General features: G+C 42.6%; 2 protein-coding genes across 2 annotated transcripts in view; one reads left to right on the top strand and one right to left on the bottom strand.

Annotated features, from left to right (window-relative positions):
• EPS8L2 (EPS8 like 2) overlaps positions 1 to 27,628 on the bottom strand; it is a 113,265-nt gene that overhangs the window by 6,294 nt on the left and 79,343 nt on the right. Inside the window, exons 9-18 of the mRNA XM_006263685.4 lie at positions 23,131 to 23,210; positions 22,262 to 22,388; positions 21,835 to 21,923; positions 14,164 to 14,238; positions 12,202 to 12,350; positions 11,786 to 11,912; positions 10,616 to 10,731; positions 6,533 to 6,644; positions 5,011 to 5,130; positions 2,044 to 2,185 (exon numbers count right to left, since the gene is read on the bottom strand). Of these exons, the coding sequence (XP_006263747.1) occupies positions 2,044 to 2,185; positions 5,011 to 5,130; positions 6,533 to 6,644; positions 10,616 to 10,731; positions 11,786 to 11,912; positions 12,202 to 12,350; positions 14,164 to 14,238; positions 21,835 to 21,923; positions 22,262 to 22,388; positions 23,131 to 23,210 (1,137 nt within the window). The remainder of the gene's footprint in view (positions 1 to 2,043; positions 2,186 to 5,010; positions 5,131 to 6,532; positions 6,645 to 10,615; positions 10,732 to 11,785; positions 11,913 to 12,201; positions 12,351 to 14,163; positions 14,239 to 21,834; positions 21,924 to 22,261; positions 22,389 to 23,130; positions 23,211 to 27,628) is intronic.
• The window catches only part of DEAF1 (DEAF1 transcription factor), a 164,059-nt gene continuing 144,333 nt past the window's right edge, over positions 7,903 to 27,628 (top strand). Inside the window, exon 1 of the mRNA XM_059722538.1 lies at positions 7,903 to 7,954. Coding sequence (XP_059578521.1) covers positions 7,914 to 7,954 — 41 coding nt within the window. The 5' untranslated portion in view covers positions 7,903 to 7,913. The remainder of the gene's footprint in view (positions 7,955 to 27,628) is intronic.

The raw sequence follows: 27,628 nt of genomic DNA, 5'->3' as shown, positions 1-27,628 counted from the left end.
AAGCTCTCTCTTTTGTATACTATGGCAGTGGCATTGGCATTGGTGTGAATTCACTGCTTATTGAACTGAAACATTATGTGGGATTTCTTGTTCACATAATGATGATCATTACTGAAGCTGTATAATTTCCAAAGGAAAAGAATGTTCTCCTTTATGGTGCAAAATTGCAAATTTTAAATGACTCCATTTAATAAATGCATATTTTAAGGGGCTGTTTTCAACTGAACAGTGATTTTCATAAGGTATGAGAGAACTTTTCTCACATACTGCAAACCAACTTGTTTTTAGCTTGTTGGAGCTTTCTTACTAGTAGGCCTTGTCAAGACATTCTTATTGAAAAGTGCTTGCCAACATTTTTAAAAAAAGAAGTAAAGTTTTACAAAAAAAAAAAAAGGAAATTTTTTTGCTGGAAACTTATTAGGTGGATCAGGTTCATTACTATTATTGCCGGTGGGTTGGTGAACAGTACACAGGATCCCCTTCCTCCTTTATTCTTGAGATTTTAAAATATCAATCCTTTCCCCTGATTCTGAAGAGTTCAGGAGAGGGGGGCAGGTCATCAGAGAATAACGGATACTCTGTTTACCAGGGCACCCCTTGGGGTTACTAGAAACAACAGCCATAAACTGAAGGACAGCAGATTTAGATTGGACATCAGGACAAAATTCTTTACAGTGAGGGTTGCCAAAATATGGAATGGGCTTCTGAGCAAGGTGGTGCATTCCCCTACCTTGGAGGTGTTTAAAAGGAGATTAGACAAGCACCTGGCTGGGGTTACCTGACGCCAGCGCTCTTTCCTGCCCAGAGCAAAGGGTTGGACTCGATGATCTAATAGGTCCCTTCTGACCCTAGAAATCTATGAAATATATGATGACAACTTAATGACATGCTTTTAGTTTAGCAGGATGCCAAGGAAGCCATATCCCTACCTACCCATGAACTAATGTAGTTGTAGAAGGAATGGTTCCATGTTGTGGCCATCAAGGGAGAGATTTCTAAGGCTCTTCTGAAACTATGTTAAGCAGTAATCTAGACAAGGGATTGGTGGTGACCAATAGAGCTGCAGGTCCAGTCTACTTTTAAAGTGATGGCTTTATACACGTATAAATCTATTATGCTTAAGTAAGATAGGAGGTGGTGTGGTTGGTTACTTAGCAATATCCACAAAACAGAAGGAATTGTTTTGCACATGGAGCACTACAGGTTTTGCATACTAGGGAATACATAAAGAACAACACTACAGAAAATAACCTTGATGGTCCAGACATAGCTATTGCAACATATCGTTGGTGCCCCTGTGGGCACTGAGACACTTGAATGGAGGGGGTTGAGACTGGGGCAAACAGAGAACACTCAGCTCAGTAGGAAAGAAGATGGCATTAAGCCACCTTTGTGCCCTCTGAATCCTTGGCTGGTTTTTTACTCAACACATGATTAAGAAGGCTGGAGTAGGCAAAGAGGCTGCTCTGTGGACTATAGCCCTGCCTGATTTTCTGCCATACTGTGGGCCTGTCCCTGATATGCCTCCCTATGGCTGTTTTTATGGTATCCTACCTAGAGCAGCATTTGTATGGTGGGCCTCAGAAGGCAATTTTATGATTATCTTCTGAAGTGAGTGTGCCAGGGGAACCCTTCCTCTGACCAGAACCTGGGATTATACATTTCATGCCTGTTGCTCCAGCCCTTTTACATGCTATTAGGCAGCCAGGCTAGGATTGAGAAACCTCCCTCTCTCATGGGCTTATTTGGCATATTAATACCTTGCCTGTGGATCTAGGTGCATAGCTGCAGGCAAGTATAAACAGTGACTGATTGATAAAAACAGTAGATGGATCACTCATTTTATAAGATTAAGAAATAGATGGAGAAATGTGTTAATGCTGAATGTGAATAAAGGAAAAGAAATACAAAAGAAAGCTTCTTAATGAAATCTAATTCCAGAATTACAATGTTGAGTTATTTGGACTGTGTAATGCATTATATAAGGTCAAATGTTCTTGTAGACAGTAACTTCTTTTGAGCAGTAAAAACCTAGGCACATACGTTCTTTGGCATCTGGAGAAGAGTTCCGGGCTAACATTTCACTTCCCCACTTATCACCAGCATAGCTGACAGGTAGCTTGTGAGTAGGACTGGAGGGCCCAATTCCTCTCGGACTCAAGTCGCCTTTGTACTTCGGATTAGACTAAATGACAGGAAAGAAAAGATATTAAGTAACATATTTTTGTCACCATCATTCCTCATCCACCAATAGCAAAAAACAGTGAGCCAGGTCCTCAGCTGTTGTACATTGCCAAGCTCCATTGAAGTCACTGTATAATTAGGTGGAACTGTACATGACAACTTTCCATATAATTCTGTGTTTTATACTATCAAGGTAAATAAAATCAAGGAACTCCGGAAGAAGGGATGCATGCATTCACCTATCTTCATCAGTAATGTAACTAAGGTGGGGGCTGCTGGGGCAGCAGCACTGGGCACCAACCTGGGGTCAGGGGGCAGAGTGGGTGGGAAGCAGAAGAATAACAGGTACTGCCCCCACCCACACACTTGCACCAGCAGCACAGCAGCAGCTGAAAGTCACTGCTGCTCTGGGTGTCCTGCTGCCTTGTTATGCCTCTGTCCTTGATTGCCAGCTTGTAACAGGTTGCTCAATAGTCTCCCCTTGTATTGCCACTTAAGAACAAACTAAGACAGACTAGATACCAGTGGTGCTCAGCCTCCAACCTGTAGTTTGAATCCATCCCATGGGGCTGTCATCTGGCCTCTAGTTCTCCACAGGTCCAGAAATTTGGAAGCAGGGGTGCTGTGTCAGCATTAATGGCTGTGGCCCTGGAAGCTAGGTCAATTAATGCTGCCACCACTCCCCCACTGCCAGATTTCCAGACCCAAATGGAGCCCTGCAAGCTGGATGAAATGGTACTGCATGTTGGATTGTGCCAGAGCATGGGATTAGGCTGTGGCTGAATCCAGTATGCAGGGTTGGCCGGTGCACTTAATCCCACTTGCGGACTGACTTTACATACTAACTCCATGCTGAATCTACTCTGTGGACCAATCCTGCCTGTGGGATCTGACTTACAGACCCTCTCTATACTTCTAATTTTAAAATCAAACTTGTTTTTTTTTGTAGCTTGACTCATGATGTTTGAATGCTTGGGTTGGCAACACTGAAATTGTTTTGTCTTCCTGCTTCCGTATCACATTCCACTAATTTTAGAAAAAATCTCTAATTGGTTATGGTAGCTTGGCAGGAACCTTTCATCAGTACATGAAGCTTTCAGTGGCTTGACTGTGTAATTGCAGGGGAAGAAATCATCACACTTAAACCATCACATGTCAAGCTCCAAAGCATAAGAAATTCTGATGGCCAGCGCTTCTGGGGGATGTAAAAGATAGACACAATTTGGGAATTTTGGATTACTTGCTGTCCAATAGCTCACCTATTATTTCTGTTACCTTATTTCCACCTGACCTTCTTGTTTATTTCATACACCTGGTATGTCTTTGGGGTCACAGACTGTCATTTTGCTATGTATTTATATGTCACCTACCAAGATGGAGCCCTGAACTGGTTGCCCTTTAATTATTACTGTAATCAAATGGTGAATCATCATCATTAGTAATAATGGAAAGCAGAGCAGATGACAATGAGGAAATCTTGCCAGGAGATGATGTTAACTTGGGGTTAGACCATAGCACTAGGGAGCTGGAGAAGTTGGTAGTGTTTCCAGCTCTGCCTTGCTATGTGACCTTTTAGGCTCCAGACCTGTAGTAGATACTGACATATAAGTGCTTAGGTTTGCTGCTGCAGAGTGCTGTTCATTCCTGAGACTACTCACAGCAGTAAATTGAAGCACTCGCAGAACTGTTTGAAGAACTGCTGCCTTATTGTTAGAAGAGCTAAACACCCAAGCTCCACTTCAACTCAGTGGGAGCTGCTGGTACTCAGAACTCCTTGAAAATTCAGTGCCCTTAATCTTTCTCCTCCTTTCTCCTGTATAACAGTAACAGGCAAGGGATGATTATGACCCCACTCACTGCAGGATTACAAGTCTGTCTCTGTAAATGATTTTTGAGATCCTTGAAAGAAGCACTAAAGTTATGCAAAATGTTTGCAAATTAGTGGAGGGGGAGCTACTTTATCCAGAAACAAAATACAAGGTCCAATTTTCTATTGCCTCACATTTACACAGTGAGAAGTGGGCATCAAACACTTGCACAGCAGAGCAGTAGTGTTTTATACATACTATACATTGGTATAATTGAGAGCACACAGTTCATAGCAAAAATGACTCAGGCCCACAATCTTTTATTGAGCAAGCAGTACTGCTGGTAGGATTTTCCTGGAGGTGGAGGGCATATATTTGGAAAAACAAAGAAACAAAAAGGCTTTACATAAAGCAGAAAAATTTTGTATCAGGCTAGAGGCCAGTCTTCTAGCAACTCGGTGTGATGGAGCTGTGCTTCTAACAAGTGCCCAGAAGCTGTTTTGAAAGCTGTCTGGTTTTTCCAAGCCTAGATATGGGCCTTTATTGTGCAACTCAGGCTGACTGTCCCCTGCTTTGACGTCAAAATAGGTGGGCACAGTCATTTACACCTGCACCTTGAATGGCAATTAACTCCTATTAGCCTCAGTTCTTCATAGGTACCTAGGGTGAGACCATGGGTGAGACCTCTGTAGGATTCCAGAATAAAAGGGGTTTTTTTTGAGGAGCAGGAGGGTATATTTAGTTCTGTTTTAGCCTCAGTTTCATCATCACATCACCTACACTAGCCTTGTGAGATATCTAAGTTGTTAAAGCCCTAGTTTATAGTGCTCAGGTGAGACCCCCTTCACCCTGTCACAGTGCTATAAAGTTGTGAGAGGAAGAAAGTTTATGCAGCTGGGAAAAGTTGCCTTAGTTATTAAGTCTACAGGGTAGGTAGGTTGATTTGTTTCTGGTGATGGCTGAAGGCAGTTCTCAGAGACCAGTTATACACCACAGCTGATTACCAGTTAAACATCACCTGATTATAGAGCTCTTCCATATCTTCCAGTTTCACCACATCCAGGATGTTATATGGGACATAGCCAGCCTGCCCACTCCGGTTTAACAATCTCCACCACTGCTTATCATCTTCCAAGACCTGTGAAAGCAAAAGTAATTTAGCCCTTGAGAACACCATGAATTCATGGCATGAACAAGGTAATGAAATCTCTTGTTCTTGCATGAAAGAAAACATGCTGCCCTGTGGTATGCCATAGAAAAATGCAGGAGAGACAAGAAAACTGCAATGGAGTCATATGGTGCCAAATTCAAATGCCGCATTGACAAATCCTCCCTGAAAAGGGTCAACAAAATGTTTGTGGAATAGTGGCTTATTGGGGAGCAACTCTTAGTGAAAACGCATCAACCTGTGGCCTTAGGAACTCCTGCCAGTTCCTGCTTAATTTGCCTGTTGATTTTTAAACCTGTAGTCAGTGAAAGAGCTCATAGTGCCCTGTAATTCCTTTTGCATAAAAAAGAGGCTGTTCAAAATGAATCCTGTCAATTGGACAAAAGCTACCTGCAGGATTTTCATACAACTTGTTTATAACCCATCCATTACTTAAACAGGATGCAGGAAAGATGGTGTTTTGTTATCAGGGTATCTTTCACTGCACGTTATTACTTGTTTCTTCTTGCATGCCTGTTCTATTTTGAGCTCTGATTTAAAAAAAAAAATAGTCCTGTTCTATTGGAAGAAAACTATCCTTAACGCAAAGATTTTTGTCCCATGTGTCAAATGCTTTGATGTTTATTTCTATTCAGATTTAAATATACCATATTTACCCAAATCCAAGATGACTTCAAATTTAAGATGACCCCCCAATAATTAGATTCTATATGTGGAAAATTATAAATTAATTATAATGGTGTGGATGGCAGAGCAAGGGGTGGGAGTGCAGGCTGCAGGTTTCCCTTTCTTTTGCAGTCTTCCCTGTTACTCTCCCCTCCCCTGCCAAACAAGCCAGCCCAGCCTAGGGTAGGTGGCACCTCAGCTCTGGCTTCAGCTATAAGCCTGACAGTCTACACACTCTCCATTTTTGTTATCACAATATTTATGCAAATGTGTAAGTATTTTGCATCCCTATTTAACAGAAGCCTTTTTTTAATGGACACTGGCTACTGCAGTGAGAAAAGCTAATGCTAAAATCAAGTCTGTGTTACATTTCAGGGGAAAATAGTTTCTCAACTGATTATTACAGGGAAGTCTGAAACAATAAAAATAAAACTCAGTTTGTCATTAAACAGCATAGCATGATGACTTGGTTTCCTTAATCCTTGCTGCTATGTTAAAACAACATAGCCATCAAATCTCAAGGACGCTTGGATCCTGAACTCCTGAAAAAAATCCTACTCTTACTCGGACTTAAACCTTTCTCTTCAAAGGAAATATTGTGTCGTCATTCAGAACTCCTAGGTGAAAATTATTTGGTGTTTGCCAAGTGGTATATCTTTTTCTCCTTTCCAAGATAGAGGATTGGCTCCCAAGTTTATTTATTTACCTCCAGGATTTCATCCTTCATCACAGAGAGTTCATTGGCATTTCGAGCAGTGAAATCATAGCGGATTTTGGCATATCTCTTTGGTGCAGCCATCCCCTGTGCCTCAAAATTCCTTCAAAAGAAAAAAATAGTTTATAATTAGGGTTCCTATGATAACCAAGGGGCTGGAGAAAGTGGTACTTATAATGATTATGTTAATGTGCAAGGTTTAAAGGGCCTCTGGCAGACATTATTTTTGTCAAGCATTATATGTGAGTATCACATGACAAATCATAACATCCCAGATGTTAACAAGCTTATTCCAGAGTAATAATCACTGATCAGCCTTAAAGACGTTGCTTGTTGAACAGCATAGTTCCACCATAATTTTAATGTGTAACCAGTTGCCATATTACCATTTTTTTGCTCAACAGTTTCATATAACATGCAACAAACACAATGTCTGCCAGGAGCCAGAGATGGCAGGTTTTCAGTGATGCAGTGGCCGTAGACCCCAAATTTATGCTTAGTTCTGATCCTGAATTGTACAGCATTGAATGCATTTTAGTAAAACATCCTGTAGAAAGGCAATGAAGGCTCTCCAGTCAATGATCAGTGTCACGCTTTGAGCACCATCAGGTTGATGCCATGAAAACTGTATAAAAAAAAAGCAGTGTTAGTCTTCACTTAGCAGGTTCATAATGAAGTGAGGATTGAGGAAAAGATTAGGAGACAAAAATAAAAATGCAAATAAAAAAAGTAAATGTTAATTTGCTTTAGCCAGCAAGTCAGAATGTGCCAGCAGTTTATAGCGACAGCTTGAGTAGACTGAATAAGCCTGATATTCCAGCAGACTGGCTCATGAAGAACAACTGTGTATACTTGTATAAAATAGATGTGAAACACTAGCACTCTTCCCAACATGCCAAAGCAATGGAAAAATGGGCTACATGAGAAGGCTGAGAGGGGACCTGGTGGCTGTCTATAAACTTACCGGGGGGACCAGCAGGGAATGGGAGAGACCCTGTTCCCCCGAGCACCTCTCAGTGTAACAAGGAATAACGGCCATAAGTTGTTTGAGAGTAGGTTCAGGCTGGACGTTAGAAGGTGCTACTTCACAGTCAGGGCGGCTAGGATCTGGAACCAACTTGCAAGGGAAGTGGTGCTGGCTCCTACCCTGGGGGTCTTTAAGAGGAGGCTGGATGAACACCTTGCTGGGCTCATATGAGCCCAGTATTCTCTCCTGCCCAGGGCAAGGGGTCGGACTTGAAGATCTACTTAGGTCCCTTCTGACCCTACATCTATGAATCTATGTTTTAAGGAAGGGAAAGTCATGTGTCAAAAAGTAGCATAAATAAATTGAACTAACTGGGAATTTTTTACATTTTTTTTAAATCAGGAAATGAGGATTCATCAAACCCAGAAATGTTCTCTTGAGAAAAGGTAAGTTCTGATGAATTTGCTTACTTCAGAATATTTTGAAAAAAGTTTGGATTTGTTGACACATTTCATTTTGGCACTTCCAAGGCAAAGAATTCTAGTAATTGATTTTGAAATATTTTTTTTTTCCATTTTGAAATGTAAGGGGAGGGAGGGAGAAAGGAAGGAATTGAAATCTGTTTTACATATTTTATTTTTTGGTTTCTGAAGATTGTCTAGACTTCAAGCATTTATCCTCATTCAGAGTGGATTTATTTTCTATTGGCATCTCAAGCAGTTTCTATCAATTTGTATAAAAATAATGGCTTGAATTAGGGACATAATATTTCTGTGGACCTTCTTGCTCATGACTAACAACCAGCATGGTTGTAACAGAGCAGAAAACTTCCACCTATCAGCAAGCATACCTTGACAGCAAGAACAGAAATAGCAGGATGGAGTTTCATCCAAGGAAGTAACACTGCTTGACACCAAACTGGATGTAACTATGAATAAAGGCAGAACAGAGGGGAATGTGGCTCAGCTTTGCTAGTGGCATCTGCATGTTACTTCAGCATTTTATACCTGGATTGTGCCGTCATGTTTCTGTTCCCTTTAAGACATGTATGCCATGCCTGTTATTTTGAGGAAAGGATTATTACTGGACACAATGTAAGGTGCATTTTCCTCACATTCCTAACTTAAAATTGCCTTATTGCCTGCATGTTCTTCCAGAAACACATCTTGTGTGGTTCTTTTTCTCCTCATCATGTGGTTAAAAAGGATCCTTCTAGCAGGTTATCAACAAAAAGCTGAGGGGCTTGCTTTTAGTATACAAAGATAATGGCTTTTAACACAGATTGATCTGTGTCATGTTTTATTTGAGCAATAGCCCCCAAAAAGCCAGCTCTGAGGTTGGTCTATAGTCTTCCTGGTTTGCAGGAATTTATGTTCTAGGCAATAAACTGTTACAGTCATGTCCACTACATAAGGAGCAAGTGTGTGTCAACTAGAGTTGGAATGAACTGACACATAACGGACAGGAAAGGGCGAGTAACTTTTTCGACCAACTGCCGTGAAGGCAAGATAAGGAAGGAATATGCATAAAACAGATAGAAGTAGAGAAATAGAAGGACAGTGACATAGAAAAACAGTGAAACTTATTTGCAAGCAATTTTATTGTTAAAGGAACTAAAATTTTATAAAAACATGGTCCATGTCTCTTTTTTGAGAGATCCCTGTTAGACTTTGACAAGTCACTGTGACAGCAATGAAATATACTGAAGAATAAAAATAATTTATTTGTGCATTTATAATTGGTAATACACCTCTCCTTTCCTGAAACCAAATGGCCTCTCCCCTATAAAGCAGATCATTTCCCACCCTGTCTATAAATGGTTGAATGCTCAAACCAATAGAGTGTTGTGCTCTTCAGTCTATCTAGAGGAGAGGTAATCTCCAATCAACTCAAAACTCAAGCTAATCAACATGATTGTACATATCGACACACTACCAACATCTATTCTAGGATGCAAGGCAAACATTTGTGGCTGATTGTTGACTGTTCAAACTATCAAATGTGAATGCATTGGTTGACAGGCAGTCAATTAACATGGATTTAAAAAATAATCCCTAAATGTAGATATTTTCTGATTTTACCTGGGGCAAATCCAAATGGGATTTATGGGATGTAATCAAGACCAGAATTTGTGACTGATTATTTTAAACTGCTTGCATTTTGTAGTATGTATATGCCCCAATGAGGCACTGATATTCACTTCTTGTTGTAAAGACTGGTGATTTGGTTGGGGGGATAATTTCCTCACCTTGCTGAGGTGAATTGGCTTGGGGAGTTTAAGGGTGAAATCACCCTGTTGGATACTGCAATTACCATTGTGCAAGTCTTTTGGTGCAAGACTCCTGCCTGAGTAGGAGTCATCTTATATGCATGAAAGCAGGTAATTATGGCCTGTGCTCAAGTGGTTGGAGAGAGCTTTTCACCAGACTGGTTTCGTAGAGCAGCAGAAAGAAGATTTAAATTGTGAAAAGTAGTTTTACTACTCAATGTGTACTCTGCCTTTACAAGTGTTCTACTTTGTACGTATGGGTTCAAAGGTTGGGGATGAATGGAAAAGGAACAAACTAACTTTTCTAGCAGTATAGTTGTTTAAGGGGAGGAAGCTTTTCTAATCATCCTGGGCAGTATATCTGATGAGCTCCAGGCAATCAGAGAAGCAGTACCCTTTGGCATAACAAAATATAGCCCGCAGCTGCATGGTTTATTCTTCTCTTGGCACCCATTGTGAATTAGGTGAGTTAGAAACTACCCAGACACAGATGATCCAGGTTCTATTGTGCATGCCAGCTTCCTAATACTAGTCTGATGGCCTGATATTCAGAGGCAGGAAAATATGAACTGACTGATAAAATTAGCTAAGATTTCTGCCTCACAAAGAAAACCACTTGAATATAACCTGTTTCATCTTGTTTGCTAATTATAGTGCCCAGAAGGTAGATAGTACTTCTTGACTGATATGTGACTTCTAGACAAAAAACTCAACTTAATGGACAGCCAAAAAAGCTCAGAAGAGTCTAGTATCTCAGTAGTAGTGGTACTGCATTAGACTGATATCTAGAAGATCAGGAGTCTATTGCGCTATGTGCATGGGTGGCTAGTAGATTTACCTATTTACATGTTGAGTAACACCCTGTTTAAAGGCATCCACAGCTTGCGTTGCATCAGCTGACTGGCCACGCTTGAGTGAGGAATTACGATAGGGGTATCCATTGGCTGATGATAGCTGGAAAGGTAAAATGGAGTCAAAGTGTTACTACTGTTTTCCTATCAGAGACTGGAGACAACAACAACAACTAGAGTACATCTAGATCCTTTAAATCAAGGTTGGACATCTTAAGAGATGGTCAAGATGGACCTATTATGTCTGACTTACATCACAGAGAGGAGTAATTCCCTCAATTCAATGAATTTCTGGGTGATGCGCTATTGCTTGTTATACACAACTTGAGACTAGATAATCCTAATGGTCCCTTTTGGCTTTCAAAACCATGAATCTGCAGTTTTGTCTTTCTACAAATCATTTCGATCTGCGAGAACAAAATATGCTCTCTATCAACCCACTTCCTGTATTTCAGACCCCACCCAAAACCTCGCCATAGTTCAGTTATGGCAACCCAGATTTAGGATAGTGGGGGTGGCATCATCATCCTTGTATTATGCATGGATTCCCGACCCTCACCAGGACAGGTTTAGTTTCTGTAGGCAGTTGGGGTTCTGGATTTAAATCCTTGTTACTGATGGGCTCATTTGTAACAGTTAGATGACATCTCTAGCTAGTGCCTCTTACTTTTGAGAAAAGCCACGACTAACATCAGATAGTAACAGGGCAAGCCTGGATAACAGCACCCAAGACTGGTGTGTGACTTATGCCTCTGCTCTGTAAAGTGTCTTAGGGTATAAGATATAGTACATGTAGAAGAGATTTAGGAACTTGGGTTTTAATCTTGGCCAGGCCAATGACTTTTGTATCTGATCTCTTGCTCACCAGTTTAACACTGGTGTAACTCTACTGAATGTTGTAGCATTTCAGGGTGTACCAGACTGGGAACACAAACTCCAGTGTTACTCATAATAGGTCAAAGGAATCTCATGGGCTGAACCAGCCCTGCTGAAAAACGGTAAGGAACTTGTCGCTACCCTGGCACTTGTAGGTGAGGTAAGCTTTGAAGTACAGGGTCAGCATTTATAAATGTTTGTGTATCTCCATGTTTCAGCAAAGGTTTAACTTCTCTAAGGAGGTTAGTAGGGAAAAAAGATGACAGGGGCACAAGATTTACCTCTTCTTGTAGGTGTCCAATGTCTATTTCCCAAGGGGCTCCACGAAAGATTTCCACAGGGGGCTCCCATCCATTGCGGAACTTTGGGATGTAGCTTGGGACGTTGGCTTCTCGAGGCCATTCCGCCCTGGGAACACAGGAATAGAAAAAGCAAGACCCAAAAGTTAATGTCTTCCAGTGTCCAAGCCTCCAGCCCCCTGCAGGTGGTGAGATCATTTACAGCAATGCCACATGGGGGCAAAATGCTACTGCTTTACTCTGAACTGGTGCCAATGAGTATAGAAGGTGGCAGGGAAGAGGGTGTCAGGCCCTTCCTTCCCTTATTTATTCCCTGCCCTATTCAGTAGGGCTGTTAAACAGAAACACCCCTATGCCTTGTTTGGGAATCTGCAGAGTCACCCCAGACTTGCTCTCACCTGGATCTGGTCCATGTCTCTCCTAGGGACTCCCAGAGTGTCATCTCTTTTAGTGTCAGGTGTGCCTTCAGGAAATCTGTGGTGTCTTTAGATAGAAGTGGGCTAAGGACTGACCTGGCAAGGTCAGGGCCACCACAGGTATTGACAATCTATGTGACCAAGGAAAGAATGCCAGTTAGAGACTTTGCAGGACAGTAGTGTCTGGAGGCCAACAAAAGTATTAAAGAAACTGAAAATGGGAAAGATTCAGAGCTCAAGAGCTAGAGGCAGTGAGCACCCTCCACCTCCAAAGGAAACCACAGGGATGTAGATGTGGTCAGCACCTCTAAAACCAGGGCACTACAGTCAGATGCAGGCCAAAATTTTAAAGAGCCTGTTGGCAGCTGCAGTTCTTTGCATCTCAGACTTTGTAGAGAATAGTGCCATTTCATAGAAATATAGGAACTGCCCTCTGGGTTATTCCCCCTGGATCAGACCAGTAATCCATCTAATCTTGTATCCTGTCCTTGTCAGTGCCCATTTCTTGAACTGCCCCAGGAATATAAACATGAGGATCAGCTGCTATCTCTCACTCTTTTTAAAAACAGAATCTTCAGTACAAATATAGAGCCACATTGACCAGGTCTGCTTCCAACTTGATTCACAATTTGTTTTCACTGCTATAGCCCAAAGCCATTCTCTCTACTCTTTCATTACCCTAATTTCAGGCTTGTAACCCAGCTTCCAGTAAGCTTGTGACCAGTTTGAGCACATCTATGGTCATTCACTTTGTGGGACCGATGGCTGCCCTCCTAACTTCTGTGATCCCAAATGGGGTTGTGACCTTTAGTTTGGGAACAGGTACCCTAAGTTTTTCCTAGGTTTGGTGGCATGGCTCACCTGCCAAGTGAATAAATTGATAATCCTTGTTCAGACCTGGAATCAAACCTGAACCTAGGTGGGGTGCTGCATTGTTTCAAGGTTTTGCTGTGAATGCTTTGTAGAGTTCTGAGCAGCAATCTGAACCCCCATGTACTCCTGCTCCCTGTAAGCGTGTAGGGTAAAATGAAGCAGATGGTGGGTGTCTGAGGCAAGTTGGGCCTCACCAAGCACCTTGTTTGCTTGATTAGGACTTCTTTTCTGTGATGTCCTCCATTATGCTTATCTGGAGTTCAATTCCATGTCACTTCCAGTGCTAAAAACAAGAGCCTCTACAGCAGGGTTGGGCAATTATTTTGAGCAGGGGCTGCTTAGTGAGCTTTGGCAAGCCATCAAGGGCCATGTGACACAGCCAGGGGCAGATTAATATTAGATTTTCCAAATTTTTAGGGGCCCTGTGGGCCAGATAGAATGGCCTAGTGGGCTGCATCTGGCCCACATTTTGCCCAACCCTGCTTTACAGTCTGAGCTCAAAGACTCAGGCCTGTGGATGGGAGCCATGCTAGATAGTGGGTTCAGCAGAGACAGAAACATGCAACGTGTGCTGAGCAGTGGACTGCATGTGCAAGTGCGGGTAGCCAGTAGTAACTCAAGTTTTGATCCCCAGTTGGACTACAGGATCTCTTGAAGTCTCGTCCAGCCTTACTACTCCATTACCCTATTGGTATTGCTTCTGCAACGATTATTATTGCAGGATCAGATCCTTCTGTGTTCCCTATACTGCTTGTAACATTTATACCCAATACTCCACATCTACCCTGTGCTAGATTTTGGAATGTAGGGCTGGAAGGGACCTGCTGGGTCAGCCCTTACTACTACAGGCAGCCACATTATATAATGTCTTTCTTAAACCATTCAAGATGCATTTTAGAGCTAGAGTGCTGGAGGGAAGGGGTTGCCTTTGGAAGGCCATTCCAGAACTTCACTGTTCTGACAGTTAGAGCCTTCTTTTAATCAAGACCAGTAATCTTCTGTTCATTTAGATCTAACCAGGTTGATTATCATGTAAGCACATAAGAAAAACTCGTATATTTTGAAGGTTACCAGTTCCAGCGGCCCAAACAGGAAATGCACTAGTTCTGAAGCACTGGGGTTCTGGATGTGCTTTCTCAGCTTGGCCTGAAAAAGAGAGAAGTAGTCCAGGTTAATCAAACCGACTTTGGCTCCAGGGCTCTGCGATAGAGGCATAACTGCTTTCTGGCATTTCTCCATGGTGGTGCTGGAGCTGAAAAACTTAAAAGCTTTTAGCTGTAATTTCAAGTTAGAAGAATACAACCAAGAAAATAATTGTTTCCAAGTGACTCCCCGTTTCACTGGTACCCATTTAGCAATACCGCAAAAGGGACTGTTTTTCAGAAAATGTTTGGATCCCTTGTGAAATCCACCTTTTGTAAGGTATTTTGCATCAGGCACCCAGAAACATCAGTTGCCTTTGAAATCCTTGCCCATATGTTTCTGGAGATGGCAAGAAAGTGTTTTTTCCCAAATGGCAAAATTCAAACTCCTCACAGTACAGGCTGTGAAAAGTCCCTTTGATGCTTTCTACAGAGAGTCAACAGGTACTAGGTTGAAGAATGAGCTTCCTCTATGCTACCAGGCAAGCTGTAGTCACAAGCCACTTCAGTCTGTGCTGGGTTTTTTTTTGTTTTGTTTTCTATTGTATTGCTGGCATTGCTGTAATGGAAAATGGCTCTGTGTGGAAATGCAAGGGTCTGTGACTGTATGTACTGTGTTCCTATGGAATCCTTATTTCCCTGCCTTAATTACCATATAGTTCTTGCATACATCTTCCCCCAGATAAGTCATACACCTTATTTTTGGGAAGGCAGAATGAAGAAAAAGAAATGTTTCCAGAGTTATTGGTTGGATAAACAGGAGCAGCGCCTAAACTTCAGCTGACTTGCCTTCCCTTTCCTGCTTAAGTAAAAGCTGAAATCATAGCTGCTGCTGAAGACTGGTCTCCATAGATAGAGCTATGATTCTGAAAAGAGTTAAAGAGTCTCTGGGGTTGTAAAATAAGAGGAGGGAGACCAGGAGCAGCTAGCAGATAGCAAATTTGCCATAAGAAAAGTTAGTTTGATTAATGGAACATCAAGATCTTTCATCTTTCCTTCTTATTGTTAATGTCTATGGAGTGAAGAACAATGAGCCATCAAAACAGTTGTGCTCCCCTCAGTTGTCTGAATAGTAATGCCACTGCTGCTGTGCTGTAGAGCAAGAATCAAAGCAGAGTGCTTCTAATCCAGGTAGAAAATCAGGTTCCGCCTTAAGCACACACTAATTTTGAGGAGCTAAATTTTAGGGACAAGTTGCATGTGGTATGCAAGTGTAACAGGGGGCTGTCTCTGGGCTGGTCTACCATTGTCCTGCCCACCTGTTTCTGGGCCAACCGCCTGCCATGCCTTTATGATACATAATTATGTTGTTAATTAGGCAGGAGGCTGCCTGTTCTAGCCCTAATGGCAGGGGGCGCTATCTGCAGCTCTGTTCCTTCCCTACACCACAGCCCAAGCCTCACAGATGGCATCCACAGTTCTTAACATTACCGGCCCCACACCGGCCCCCAGAATCCTCCAGTCCAGACCCCAGCCAGATCCCTCCAATCATGTGGCCTGTTCCACCCTCATTCTGGGCTGCCTAGCTCCCTGAACTCTTTCCCTCTCAGGTGTGGCTCCCCCCAGGACCTTTGGCCACACAGGCCCTGGCCTCACCTCCAAGGCCAGTCAGAACCCCAGGCCTTCAGTTCTGGACATTCCTCACAATGGAACCCTAGCCCTTTTGACCCTTCTGGTCCTGGCCCCAGCATTGACCAGTCAAGGGTGTTTCAAGTCAGGCTTCTAAGCCTCTAGCCCACTCTCTAACCTGGGTTCACCTTCTTGGCCCTACTGTGGCATAACCCACCCAGTTGTGGGAGCTGGGGTTAAGGTACTCCAACTCGCCTTTCACCAGGGTGGTCACTGGCTTGGCATTTCCTGGGGACTCCTGCACCACCAGGAGCCCCACCAGGCCACCCATCTCTAGCAGGGTACACTTCTAGCTCATGCCCAGGACCAGGAGCCTGCTATCCATCCCCATAAGTGCTTACCTTTACCTCCAAAGATGTTGCATACAGCCTGGCAACAAGGCAATATTTCTACCTGCCTGCCACTAGCCAACTGCTCTATTTATATAGGTGGCCAGAGATCTAAAATGGCTGCTGCAGTCAAGCACCTGCTGGCTGCTTGTCTCAACCCTTAAAGTGGCAGGCACCAACAGTGTCCTGCCACAGCAAGTAAATATGGTATTCCGCTGCAGGCATCCTGTTCTGAAAATATGAGAGTGTTGTGTTCATCTATGCATGGCACTAGGAGCAAAGAATTGCTGTGTTCTCATTGCAGTTCTGCTTTGTAGCCTTGGTCAAATCTTTTATTCAGTTTTTCCATCTGGAAAATGGAGTGATCCTCTTCTCAGCTTTGGTGTGAGGATGAATTAGTTAATGCTGGTGAAACACTCTGGGGGGCAGGGGGTACATAGTTTCAGGCTGCTGATACGGTTTTTAAATAGGAATGTAGAGTGGAAAGTGTGAAAAAATTGATGGATACAAGCCTACCAAGTAGTACTTCCAAAGGAGTGTGCAGTTATAGGACACCAGATTTGGCAAGCACTGTGACTATCAAGGCTTGTTCAGTTGATCAGCACTCTCCTTGCAGATTTTCCACAGTGTATTCCTTTGGGGCAGCAGCAGGCTGTAGCTGTGGATATGCCCATGCTGAAAAGGCATAGCTATAGTTTGTATAGACCTTCCAGAGCCAGGTTTAAGCTAGTTCAGTGTAGATCAACCTCACCCAGATTCTCAGCATGTGGCAAGCTTTGTGCTGCTTCACCTGCCCCGTTGTTTGTACCTGGGCTACTTAGGGAGGTGCAGGGAGCTGACTGCAGTGGAGATACACCCCATGGCTAAGGACTTATCTGAACACGCAAGTTATATTGCTTTAATTTTACCAGTAGAGTTACTGGTATAACTCTTCCCCTACCACACAGAGGCAGATATAGCCCTATAAAGGTTCTTTTACACTGGTATAGGGTAGTCTCACATGAAAAAGAGACTTGCTTTTTTTACTTAATGTTCTTATGTCCACACATGGGGGAGATGTACAGGTACAGCCTTATCATAAAAAAATCTGGGCATAGTTTAGGCCTTAATCTATGTAGCTGTGCTGAGGTAAGAACTATTTAAAGGGACACTTCAGCTAAGTACAGACAGTCAAAAAGCCCAAGGCTGAATTGATTAAATTTTCTCAGGTTAATCTAAACTGCAAAGATTGAACCGATAAGCAAATGAAAGACATTCACTTTTCATTCTGGAAATGCAGCTACATGCCTGCAGTGGCCCAAGCCAAAAGCTGGAGGCTGCTAGAGCACACCTCCCTGCTCAGCTGGAGCAGATACCTTGGGGCAAGGCTAGCCCACCCACTCTGCAAAGGTAGTTGCAGGGGAGATACAAAGCATCCTGGGATGCTGGGGGACTATAAGTTAACTTGAATCTGGAAGGGATCTGGGACAGAAGTGCAATAAACCAGTTTAACCTAAATCAGTTAAGTCTGATATTACATCCATCCAGTTTTATCTTAAACTAGTTTCAGCTATTTTGAAAGCAGTTTATGCACACAACTTCTGTTATGTTACAGATTTGACCTGGTTTCTGATCACTTATACTGGTGGATGTGTAATTTATGTCCCCTGCCTTTGGCTATGTCTATACTGAAGTCACTGCTGTGAATGTAACATAATGTAAGTCTACCCAAGCTAGATTTAAACTAGCTAGATTGGATACTGCTTAGAAGGGTAGTGGCAGTAGCACAGAGCTTAGCATGGGCTATGTGCCTGGGTATTTTATCTGGCTTTTCAGAAGGGTTGCACACCTGTTCTGAGTTCTCTGGTGGTGTGTCTAGACAAATAGCTGTAACCAAGTGATTTAATTTGAAGCTAGCTCCTTGGATGTCTACATGGGCAGATCTAGGATTTTGAAAGGGGGGGGTGCACGTGCAGGTGTTTTGACACATCATCACATACACGACAACACACATTTTTTCTAGTTAAAGAGAAACTAGAAGCTTTACTAATATGCTGCAGGTCTAATGCTGTATTATTCAGTTTAAGATCAAAGCAAAAACATATATCTTTTGGAATATTCACTAATATGCTACATTATATATTAACTTTTAAAAGCATAACAAATTAGGCAAAAATAGGAAAAATAGTCAAAAGATATTGTGTCATTAGTCCTGTATTCATTGGGCATCTTTACATGTGCTCCAGGGGTGGGGTGGGGAATGTGCTTTTATTAGAGCAGCTCTTGGGATTAATCAAGTCTACTTGGGATTAATTGAGTCTGCTCTGAATTCCTGTAATTACAGCGTGTCGGAGCAGGCGTCCCACACTTCTACAGACACCCATTATAGTTAAATGTACGTCTCATATTTGACTGAGCATCTTGACAGTGCATCCAATACTTCACTGTCAGTCATTTCTACATCTGACTTAATATGATCACACCTGAGTTAAGCTTTTTAGCTAAAGTTAAAACAGCCTGCAGGGCTGTGAAATAGAAGAGAGACATTACCAGGAACGGCTAACAGCAAAACTTCAGAAGAAAGGATAGTCTGAATAATAAAACATTAAAACCTTTAATCAGAGGGTTGTTAACATTTGTGGGGTGGGGAGAGATTAGTAGGAATCAGGGAGATGATAACAAGCCATGAAGTCTATTGACTCTCTCAGCACTGCTTGAATAGAAATGCTGCTGCCCCTCCCAGGCAGTTGGTTTTAAAGTATGGGTAGAAGAGGAATCAAAGAGGGGTTGCAACTGCATCAGTGCACTCCCCCTGGATGGCTATAAAAGCTGTGATTACAGCAGAGACTTTAAAGTATTTGTGCTATTAGGCCCACAGTATACCATCTTTGTGCATGTTTCAAATTTTTATGTGACCTAATATGAATGTATTAATGAATGCATATTTGCAATTGTAAAATGTGTCACTGGGGTTATTTTTTCCCCCTGGGTGTTGTAGATGAGTCACCATGTTAACTTTTCAAAGCAGCTGTTACCTAGGACAGGCCTAAAATCTTCCACTGAAATGCTTTTCACCCAACAGATAAAGCATTTTCTTTTCAGTAAATGGAAATTTGGTGGGGAGGGGAGAGGGAATCCTAATTTTGTCAAGCCAAAAAGTTTCTGCATTCTTGAAGAAAACTGGAATTTTTGACAAAACAGGAATAGATTATTTTTTTCATTTAAAATGTTCATCCCTGTTCTCTATCCCAATGACTGTGGGCATGTCTACACATGCAATTAATGCGACTAAATATACGATAGCGCAATTTGAGCCGGAGTAAACTAATCCTGACATCACCATCTATACCTGTGCTTAAGAGCAGTAATTTACTGTGCTTCCAGATACCACTTGTATCTGACTATCTGGGACTATCTGGCAATGCAGTAAATGAGTCTACTGTGCCCTAATTGCTGTGCACAGGTAGACAAGTTATGTAGCAAATTTCAAATTATGTAGCAAATTATCCTGTTGTACATTAAAGCATCTTGTGTACATGCACCCTGCATAGCCCAATTGGAATATCTTGATATTTCTAGTGTCAACTCGACTCTAGTGAGGCACATTTGAACAGCCAGAAATGATTCTTTTTATGAGGGTCGGGGAAATTAGGAATCAATAAGACCTGCAATATGACCCCTCAGAGGCCAGATTGTTCCCATGATATCTCCAGTCTCAACTACTTCTAAAAATGACCTGAGCAAGTGGTGTTTTCCCTGTTTCCCATGGGTGTGTTCAAATGAGCATGCACGTGTGGTTTGCAGCACCTCAAAGCTGTTTGAGGCACCACAAACCGCATGTGGCACATGTACAACTGTTTGCCACATTGCAAATTTGACACTGGGAGATCCCAGTGTCAAAAAAAACACCACAAAAGAAGCAGTGTGGTGCATGTGGCAGCAGCATGCACCACCAGAAACAGAGCCTGACTGTCCAGAGCCACCCTTTGGCTGCTGGCCGGGCTCCATGTGGCCAGATTGGTGCCACTGCTGTGCTAGGAGGCCCCTAGGTAAGGCTGCTGGCGCCAGCACAAGTGTTTTCCCCAGCCTCTTCTACCCCACTCTTCTACAATTTGGCGTGTGCTGGAGTGCATATGCAGGGCAATGCCCTGGGGCACAAAGCAGTGGCACTATACATGGCACTGCTATTTGGGCCATGGCAAACACATGCCCCTGCACATACATGCTCGTCTGGATGTGCCCCATGGGTTAGCATTCCATGGCCTTGTAGAATAACTAGAGGATTCCCTTTAGGAAAAAGACTGTAGTATCCTCCACATAATTTCATCCCTTTTTTTGTCTCTGATTATCTAATTGTACTCCAGGCCTCTTTTTTGTGATTGGTGGTCAGCAGTGGGAGCCATGATGAGGTTTGTCACCTCTGAAAATCAGCTCTGACTTGGGGCAGAAGAGGCAGTAAAAAAGTCTGAAATGTGGTCTGCTGGTTGCTTTTAGATTTGTTTGTCTTCTATGGTTTTTCTAGCTAGTAACATCCTTATAACCGATTTTGTTAGATCTGGGGCATTAGGCAAACTTGGTCAGAGTGTAATGAGTTGACAGAATTTCTTTCAGAGTCATTGCCTTGTCCATCTCATGTGCTTAAGCATTTGATATATCATTGGGCTCAGAAGTACTTGGCACATTGTTGTTTTAAACAGGGCAGTCCATCACAAAGAGAACTAGAAAGCAAGAGCTAGAGAGAGAGATGGATAAAATTTCAGAGGATGGCTTCTTATGGTTACCTAAGGACTTCTCATGAGGCATTTGTGTTAGGAGATCCTACAAAAGAACATTTTATATAATGGGATCAGATGCAAATCCTTTAAGTATAAACATAAAAGTAGAGAGATTGCAACAAGCAAAAGATTATAGTTGTGCAAAAATAAACATAGATGCCTGTATTTACTCTTTCTCTATGCACAGTCACAATGTCCATCTAGAGTAGGGGTGTTAAACATACAGCCCACAGGCTGGATCCAGCCTATGGACCCACTCCACCCAGACTGCTAGACTACTGCTAGTCTACCAGGAGCAGGGGGCATAGCCAGCAGGGGGGTGGGGAAGCAATTTAGGGCTCCAGTGGACATGGCTCTTGGTGATGGGTAGGTGAACAAGAGCTGAGCACTACAGCCCTCACTTATCTGGCCTGCCACTGCTTGGCTGACTGCTGCCAAAAGTGGCTGCAGCTGTTGAAACAGCAGTGGCTGACACTGTCCCATGCTCTGTGACACATCCAGCTTGTGAGGACCTCCACAGTCTGGACCTGGCCCATGGCCCCAGGTGAGTTTGACACCCTTGACATAGAGATCTGTTTGTTCATTTGCATTCAGAGCTGTGGTATTTACACTCTCAAATGTAGGTGTGCAAATAAGTAGACTTCTCTTTTTTGTTTTAGGTCTTTTTATCTCTAGACATGTATACAGGCCTTAACCAGCATTTAGTCAACAGTTACCTGAAAACAGGTTATAGAATTCCCTCCCTTCAGTAAAATAATTAGGGGGTAGCAAAGCAAGTGCTTCAGTATTATTTTCTGTTGGTTTTGAGGGGTGATTATTGCAATATTGTACAGGCTAATGGCACAGCTGGACCAGTGAAGCAGTGAAATGAAATGGGCTGCATCTTACCAGAAGGTTGAGAGCCAGTTTGGTTTTCTGGAAGCAGTCAAGGAATTCGGCCTCATTTGGAGGTCTTGCTCGAAGTGTCAGCACTCCCTCTTTAAAGAAAAGCAGTTGGGAAGGGAGATGCTTTTATTAAAACAAGTAAGAGAAGGATAGGTTTTCCTTATTAGTGTTCAGGAGAAATAGCAAGTGGGAGCAAAAAGGCAAGCTGAACTTGGACTGTATTGCTGTGCTTTGTTTGCTCCAGGAATGTGTCCCCAGATGGCTGGGTTGACCAAGCCAGAGCCCCAAGAGGAAGATGACATAGGTGTTGTCATGTCATTACTATTCCAAACTCACTAGGTTGTTGGTTCTGATTCTCTCCCAAGCCATTAATCCTACTCACTCTGCTTTACCCACCAGCTTTCTCACTGTATCAGTGGATGGAACATACCTGCTGGCCCTTTCTTTTTGCTCTTCTTTCCTTTTTTCCTTTGGTTCAACTGTTTGAATGCCTCTGCTGCTTTCTGAAGCCTGGCAACAAACACTTCAATGTCATCCAGAGTGCAATTCAGGATTTGCTGTGAATAGGCAAAATACATTGCATCTAAGCCAAAAGAGTAGCTATTGTATCCTACTCAGGAGCCCACACCCCAAAGTTTATCCTTCACAAGGGCTTCCATTTGGAGGAGGTTTCATTAAAACAAGAAATGCAGCAAAACCGGTCTCTTCTGCATGGAAAAGGAATTGTATTAGATTCTTGCATTGCATTTACCAACATGGTGTCTGATCTCCTGCTAACAGACTGTATGATAACTGAGAAAAATCAGAGGAATGTCTAGTATCTCTGGATATGACACTCTTTTCCGTGTGGGATAGTACTTTGCAAGAGGCTCCGATTGAAAACAATGGACCTACTCAAAAAGCAAGGTGCTACTCAGTGGGCAAATCTACATGTGCCTTAATGCATCGTAATTTGCACTACTGCACAGTAGTGCTGGTGCATGTCTTGTACGTGATGCTAATGAGCAGTAGACTAATTCTTCTGTGCATTAGCACATTAGCATGGCTTTTGCCATGACATGCTAATGTGCAGTAGAATTAGTCTACTGTGCTTTTAGCATCTTGTGTAGATGCACCCAGTGAAAGTTAAAATGGCACCTTCTTGCCTAACAAGGTATGGATCTTCTCTCTTGCCCATTTCCTCTTTGTGGGACCCAGGTGCAGATTTAAAATTTAATAAAGTGCACAAAGTTGGTCTGTGAAAGTCCCTGCTCCCACTCTCTTTTTGCTTGCTACAGATGCCCAGTTCCTGTTACCAACCGTTTCTTTTTCGATCTTCTGTGCTAAGATTGCTCGGGATTCTTCGTGGTCGTGGGAGGTGGAGCTTCGTCGGTCATATTCTGCCAAAGGAAACAAAAACCCAAGGCATTTATCACCAAGAAAAGGCATTTATAACAAAGTTAATCAAAACGGGCATAAACCCCAAGCAAATAACAAGGATCCTGGGTCAGGTTGGCTGGCAAAGCTGGATTTCGATTGCATATCAATTATGCTGGGTTTGGCAACACGTCAGAGCATGGTTATCTGTGAGGAGGTCTAAATTGCCAATTAAACCCTTCAAGTGGATGTAGCCTCACCTACAACAACAGTGTGTCCACTGATTTCTGTCAGCCTGCCAATGTAAACAGTGCATGAATCATAAGGAACCACAGCCAGTACTTAGCTACTGAATAAAGAAGGCAACTCCATGGATTTCAGGGGCTTGTCTACCAAGCAGTGGCTGTGGCAGTGGCAGTATCCTTGCCAGGATGGACCCAAACACACCCCACCCACACTGAGCCCAAAGGCACGCTCCAAACCCTAAAGTACACTGATAAGACCACTCTAGACTAGTCCTGAACTCCCTGTCTCAAGCGTACCAGACTGAGGCACACACGCATGACTGGTCTCATTAACACACTGGCACGTTTCAAGCATGCCTGTGGCCAGGACCTGGCTTGACCTAGCCTTCCTGCCGATGCAGTGTAGACAAGCCCAGTGGAGCTGTGCTGATGTATACTTTCTGGTGATCTGACCTGCAGGCCTCCTTCCATCATTCAGCAATATGTGAGCTCCCAGATACTCTTTTTGGTCACAGATGACTGAAAGAGCATACATCTATCAGCATAAGCATCTGTTGTCACATGGACAGAACATCGAATATACACTAGATGGGCACATTGAAGAGAGGAGACAATAACAATGTATGCAAAAACTAGTCTGGTAGCCTCAGGTATGCCAGGAATTCTGCATGACTGACGCATTGGACAGGCCTGAACAAAAATCTGAGGAGCCCTGTGCAAACTTGTATGCATTTCCTCAAGTTGGTTCTTTCCGTTTTCTTAATGAGCAGTAAATAAAAACATAAAAGCAGATGTAGTCCTTAGGCTTTCAAGTGACAGGCAATGAATGAGATGTCAGCATTTCAGTAGTTTCTTAGTAAGCTATTTGTTAGAAGAATAGCAAATAAGTCTTGGGTAACAAAAGATTTCAAAGTACCCAGTAATTCCTTGAGTTAAAAGCATCAGACTATATAAAATGGGAGTCGTTGAATACAGTTCTGGCAGAGAGCCATAAAAGCTGTCTGCAAACCCTCTGTAAACAAAGGGATTGGGTTACTAGTTTAGACAGGTGTTCAGTGCTAATGCAGTGAAGAAGAAGAAGACTTAACAAAGCATCTTCATTCAAGGTGTTAATCCATCCCACAGACATAAATCAGTTTCCATTTTATCTGGATATAAACCTTAGGTAATGTGAGGCCTTGTTGATGCAGTATACAGACTTCTGTAAAGCATTATGAAAAACAGAGTTAAGGTCATAGTTGTCTTGACCATTTGTTAATAAATAGTGTGCAACAGAAGCATTGTTTGTAGAAAATATGGGGTGGGATCTATCTCCAAAATGTCCAGTCCTTGTTATGGAGGCACAGGGGTAGGGGGCATATTCTGATTGGGCCCATGGTGCTAGTGCTAAAGCAAAACATGAGTACCGATGTTTAATGGGAGACCTGGTTATGTATTGTCCTGTGCCAATACAGCAAGATCCATGAATGGATAGAGTGGCTGACCTGCACAAGAGTTTATATGTTGCTTTCTAATGGCTGCAGTCTATGCAGTCTACAAACCCTAGTTACAAGTATCAGTGATCCTCCTGCCACTGAATGGGTGAGAGTTTATATTTTTGGGAGAAGGTACAGAGTCCTCTCCCTGTCTGTGAAATACACATCATCCATTGGGTAGTATTGCTAATGAATGGAATCCAGATGGGCTGTGGAGTGGTCTTACTATGGCCAAAAGGGAAAATGAAGTGTGCAGCCCCAGTTGTGCGTGTGCCTGAGGAAGCTCTTTATTGCATTCAGTATAGGAAAATTAGTAAAGGAAGCGCTCTTGGGAATCTGAGACAAAATGCCAGGAAAGGCAAACTAGCATAGAGTAGAGATAGCCTTACTAATTGCAAACAAGCTAGGTCTGGTATTAGAAGCAGAGAAACCACAGCAGTCTGGAACTTAGTGCAGGCTAATTTACCCTGCTGTGTAGCCAAGCAGAGAGAAATCTCTTCCATGTTGCACAGTGAATAGTAGAAAAGTCACCTTTGGAATATTATAATTGAGCTGTCTTTGAAAGGCCTGTCCCAAATGATGCGAGTTGCCAGTGTATTTCAAAGTCTTGCCTCTGCAGTCAGTAGCCAACACTGAAAGCCTAGTGCTGGGAGCTATGCCAGGAGGTGCATCTGCTGATCTGTAGTGACTGAATGAGCTAGTGCTTTGTGTTGGCTGAAGCTTGTCTGCATCCTTTCTGTAGTGGGGGCCCCAAAACTGGATACATTACTCCAGATGTGGCCTCACTACTGCAGAATAGAGGGGAATAATGCCTTCCCTCAATCTGCTGGCAATGCAGCCTAGCATGCAGTTAGCCTTCTTAGCAACAAGGGCACACTGTTGACTCACGTGAGCTTATAATAATGACTGAAAGACTGAGTTGACTCAATGAGTTTAGAATAATGCCTGCAAGACCTACCATCAGTTTATGTGAGCTAACAGTTACAACCATCTCTACTGAAGTACATGGAAAGACTCTCATTGACTTCCGTGAGAGTTACATGAGGTCTTAAATGTGTAACCTTTTCCCCCTCACAGACATCAGGGCATATAAAAAAATCCCTTGTGCATCAATGGGAAAATCCCAACAAATGATGCATTGATCTGGCTGGATTGCTCCACCCCACAGCTTGAAAAGGTTGCCAGCCCCTGATGTTAAGTATGAGAAAGAGCCTTGATAAGCTGTGTCACCTGAAGTGCTGTTCTAGGTTCATACTCAAGAGTGTAACTTGCATACTACTGAAACTAGTGTTGAATCCCTGATTATATATAAAAGATGTAAAGTATGTGTGTTCATACACACATACTTTACATCTTTACATCTTTTATACACACACGCACACATACTTTACATCTTTCTGATACTTTACATTATATATGTGTGTGTGTGTGTGTATAAGATTTTTTAGCTATAAGATTTCTTGATAAATATAAAATCATGGATTCAGTGCTAGTTTCAGTAGTATACAAGTGACACTCTTTGAAGCTGTAAACAGGGAAAAGTACATCACTGTGGAAATGAAAGCTGAAAAATAGTAGATCATCATAACCAGACAATGCCCTGGTCTTGCAGGACAAAGTCACATGAGGGAAGATGTCACATTGAATTGATTGTATGTTTTGGCTTGGGCAGAATCAGTGCCTAAGGAAGGGTGTTTTATGCCTGAAATCCTGTCTAACATTTCTCCAACAATATAGTTATTCTACTAAAAATATTATCAAGCATATCTTGCTGTTTGCACATTTTGTTTGCACATTCCCTGGATCATCACAATTACACAACACTCAAACCCTACTATAAAATGGAGACAGAAACACTTCCTTTGACTGTAAACACTTTGAGGCAAGTCTTATCTCTTAGACTGAGGACATATAACGCAACCGCTGTGGGGAAATTGATTCTGGCTTTGATGCCATAGTAAAGAGGAGATGGTTCTCCCAAGATGTAATAGGCGCTACAACAGCACCTGGCCAAGAGGAAACAGGGATAGCCATTTGCTCAATGTAAATCAGCATTTCTAACTGAAACTGCTTTGAGCAGGGGTCAGCACCCTATGACCTGTGGGCCAGATCTGACTCATGGAGCCATTGGATTCAGCCTGTTGATATGGGGTTTTATTACTTTTGGTGGCAGGTGCTTTCACTTGTGCAGTGGCAGAGAGAAGTTGCAGTGGTGGCCAGGTCCTAGCGCCCACCTGCCCCAACTTAACCCAAACTGGGACATTCCAGCCCCCAACCTGAAAAAGTTGCTGACCTCTGACCTCAGGAAGCAGACATGCAACACATTCCACATAGTCACTTCCCCTCATGGCAAAGTTACTACACAATTTTTTCAAGGGATAATTGTACCCAGTTGTTCCTTTGTAGTCTGCCTGGGCATAATGTGTTCACTCCACTTTTACTATGTGACAACATGAATCTGACATGATAACATGCTGTGTTGTCCTTACCCTTAAAATGTACCCATAAAACATCTGCCACAAAGAGGCTGCAATCTGTGTCACCCTTAGGGAATGAAAAGACTTTGCACCCCATCTGTATTATGTGCCCATTGAGTGCTAAAAAAAAAAAAGTCAGATCTCCATCATCTGCTCCAGCTGCATGTAATTTTCATTATGCAAAGCCAGTTCAAAAATAGAGTCTTTACCTAGGAACACAAACCAGTTGTTTGGCCTCTCCTAG

The sequence above is a fragment of the Alligator mississippiensis genome, chromosome 2, assembly GCF_030867095.1.
Source record: "Alligator mississippiensis isolate rAllMis1 chromosome 2, rAllMis1, whole genome shotgun sequence".
Classification (NCBI taxonomy): Eukaryota; Metazoa; Chordata; order Crocodylia; family Alligatoridae; genus Alligator; species Alligator mississippiensis.
This window is presented reverse-complemented; position numbering and strand designations above follow the sequence as displayed.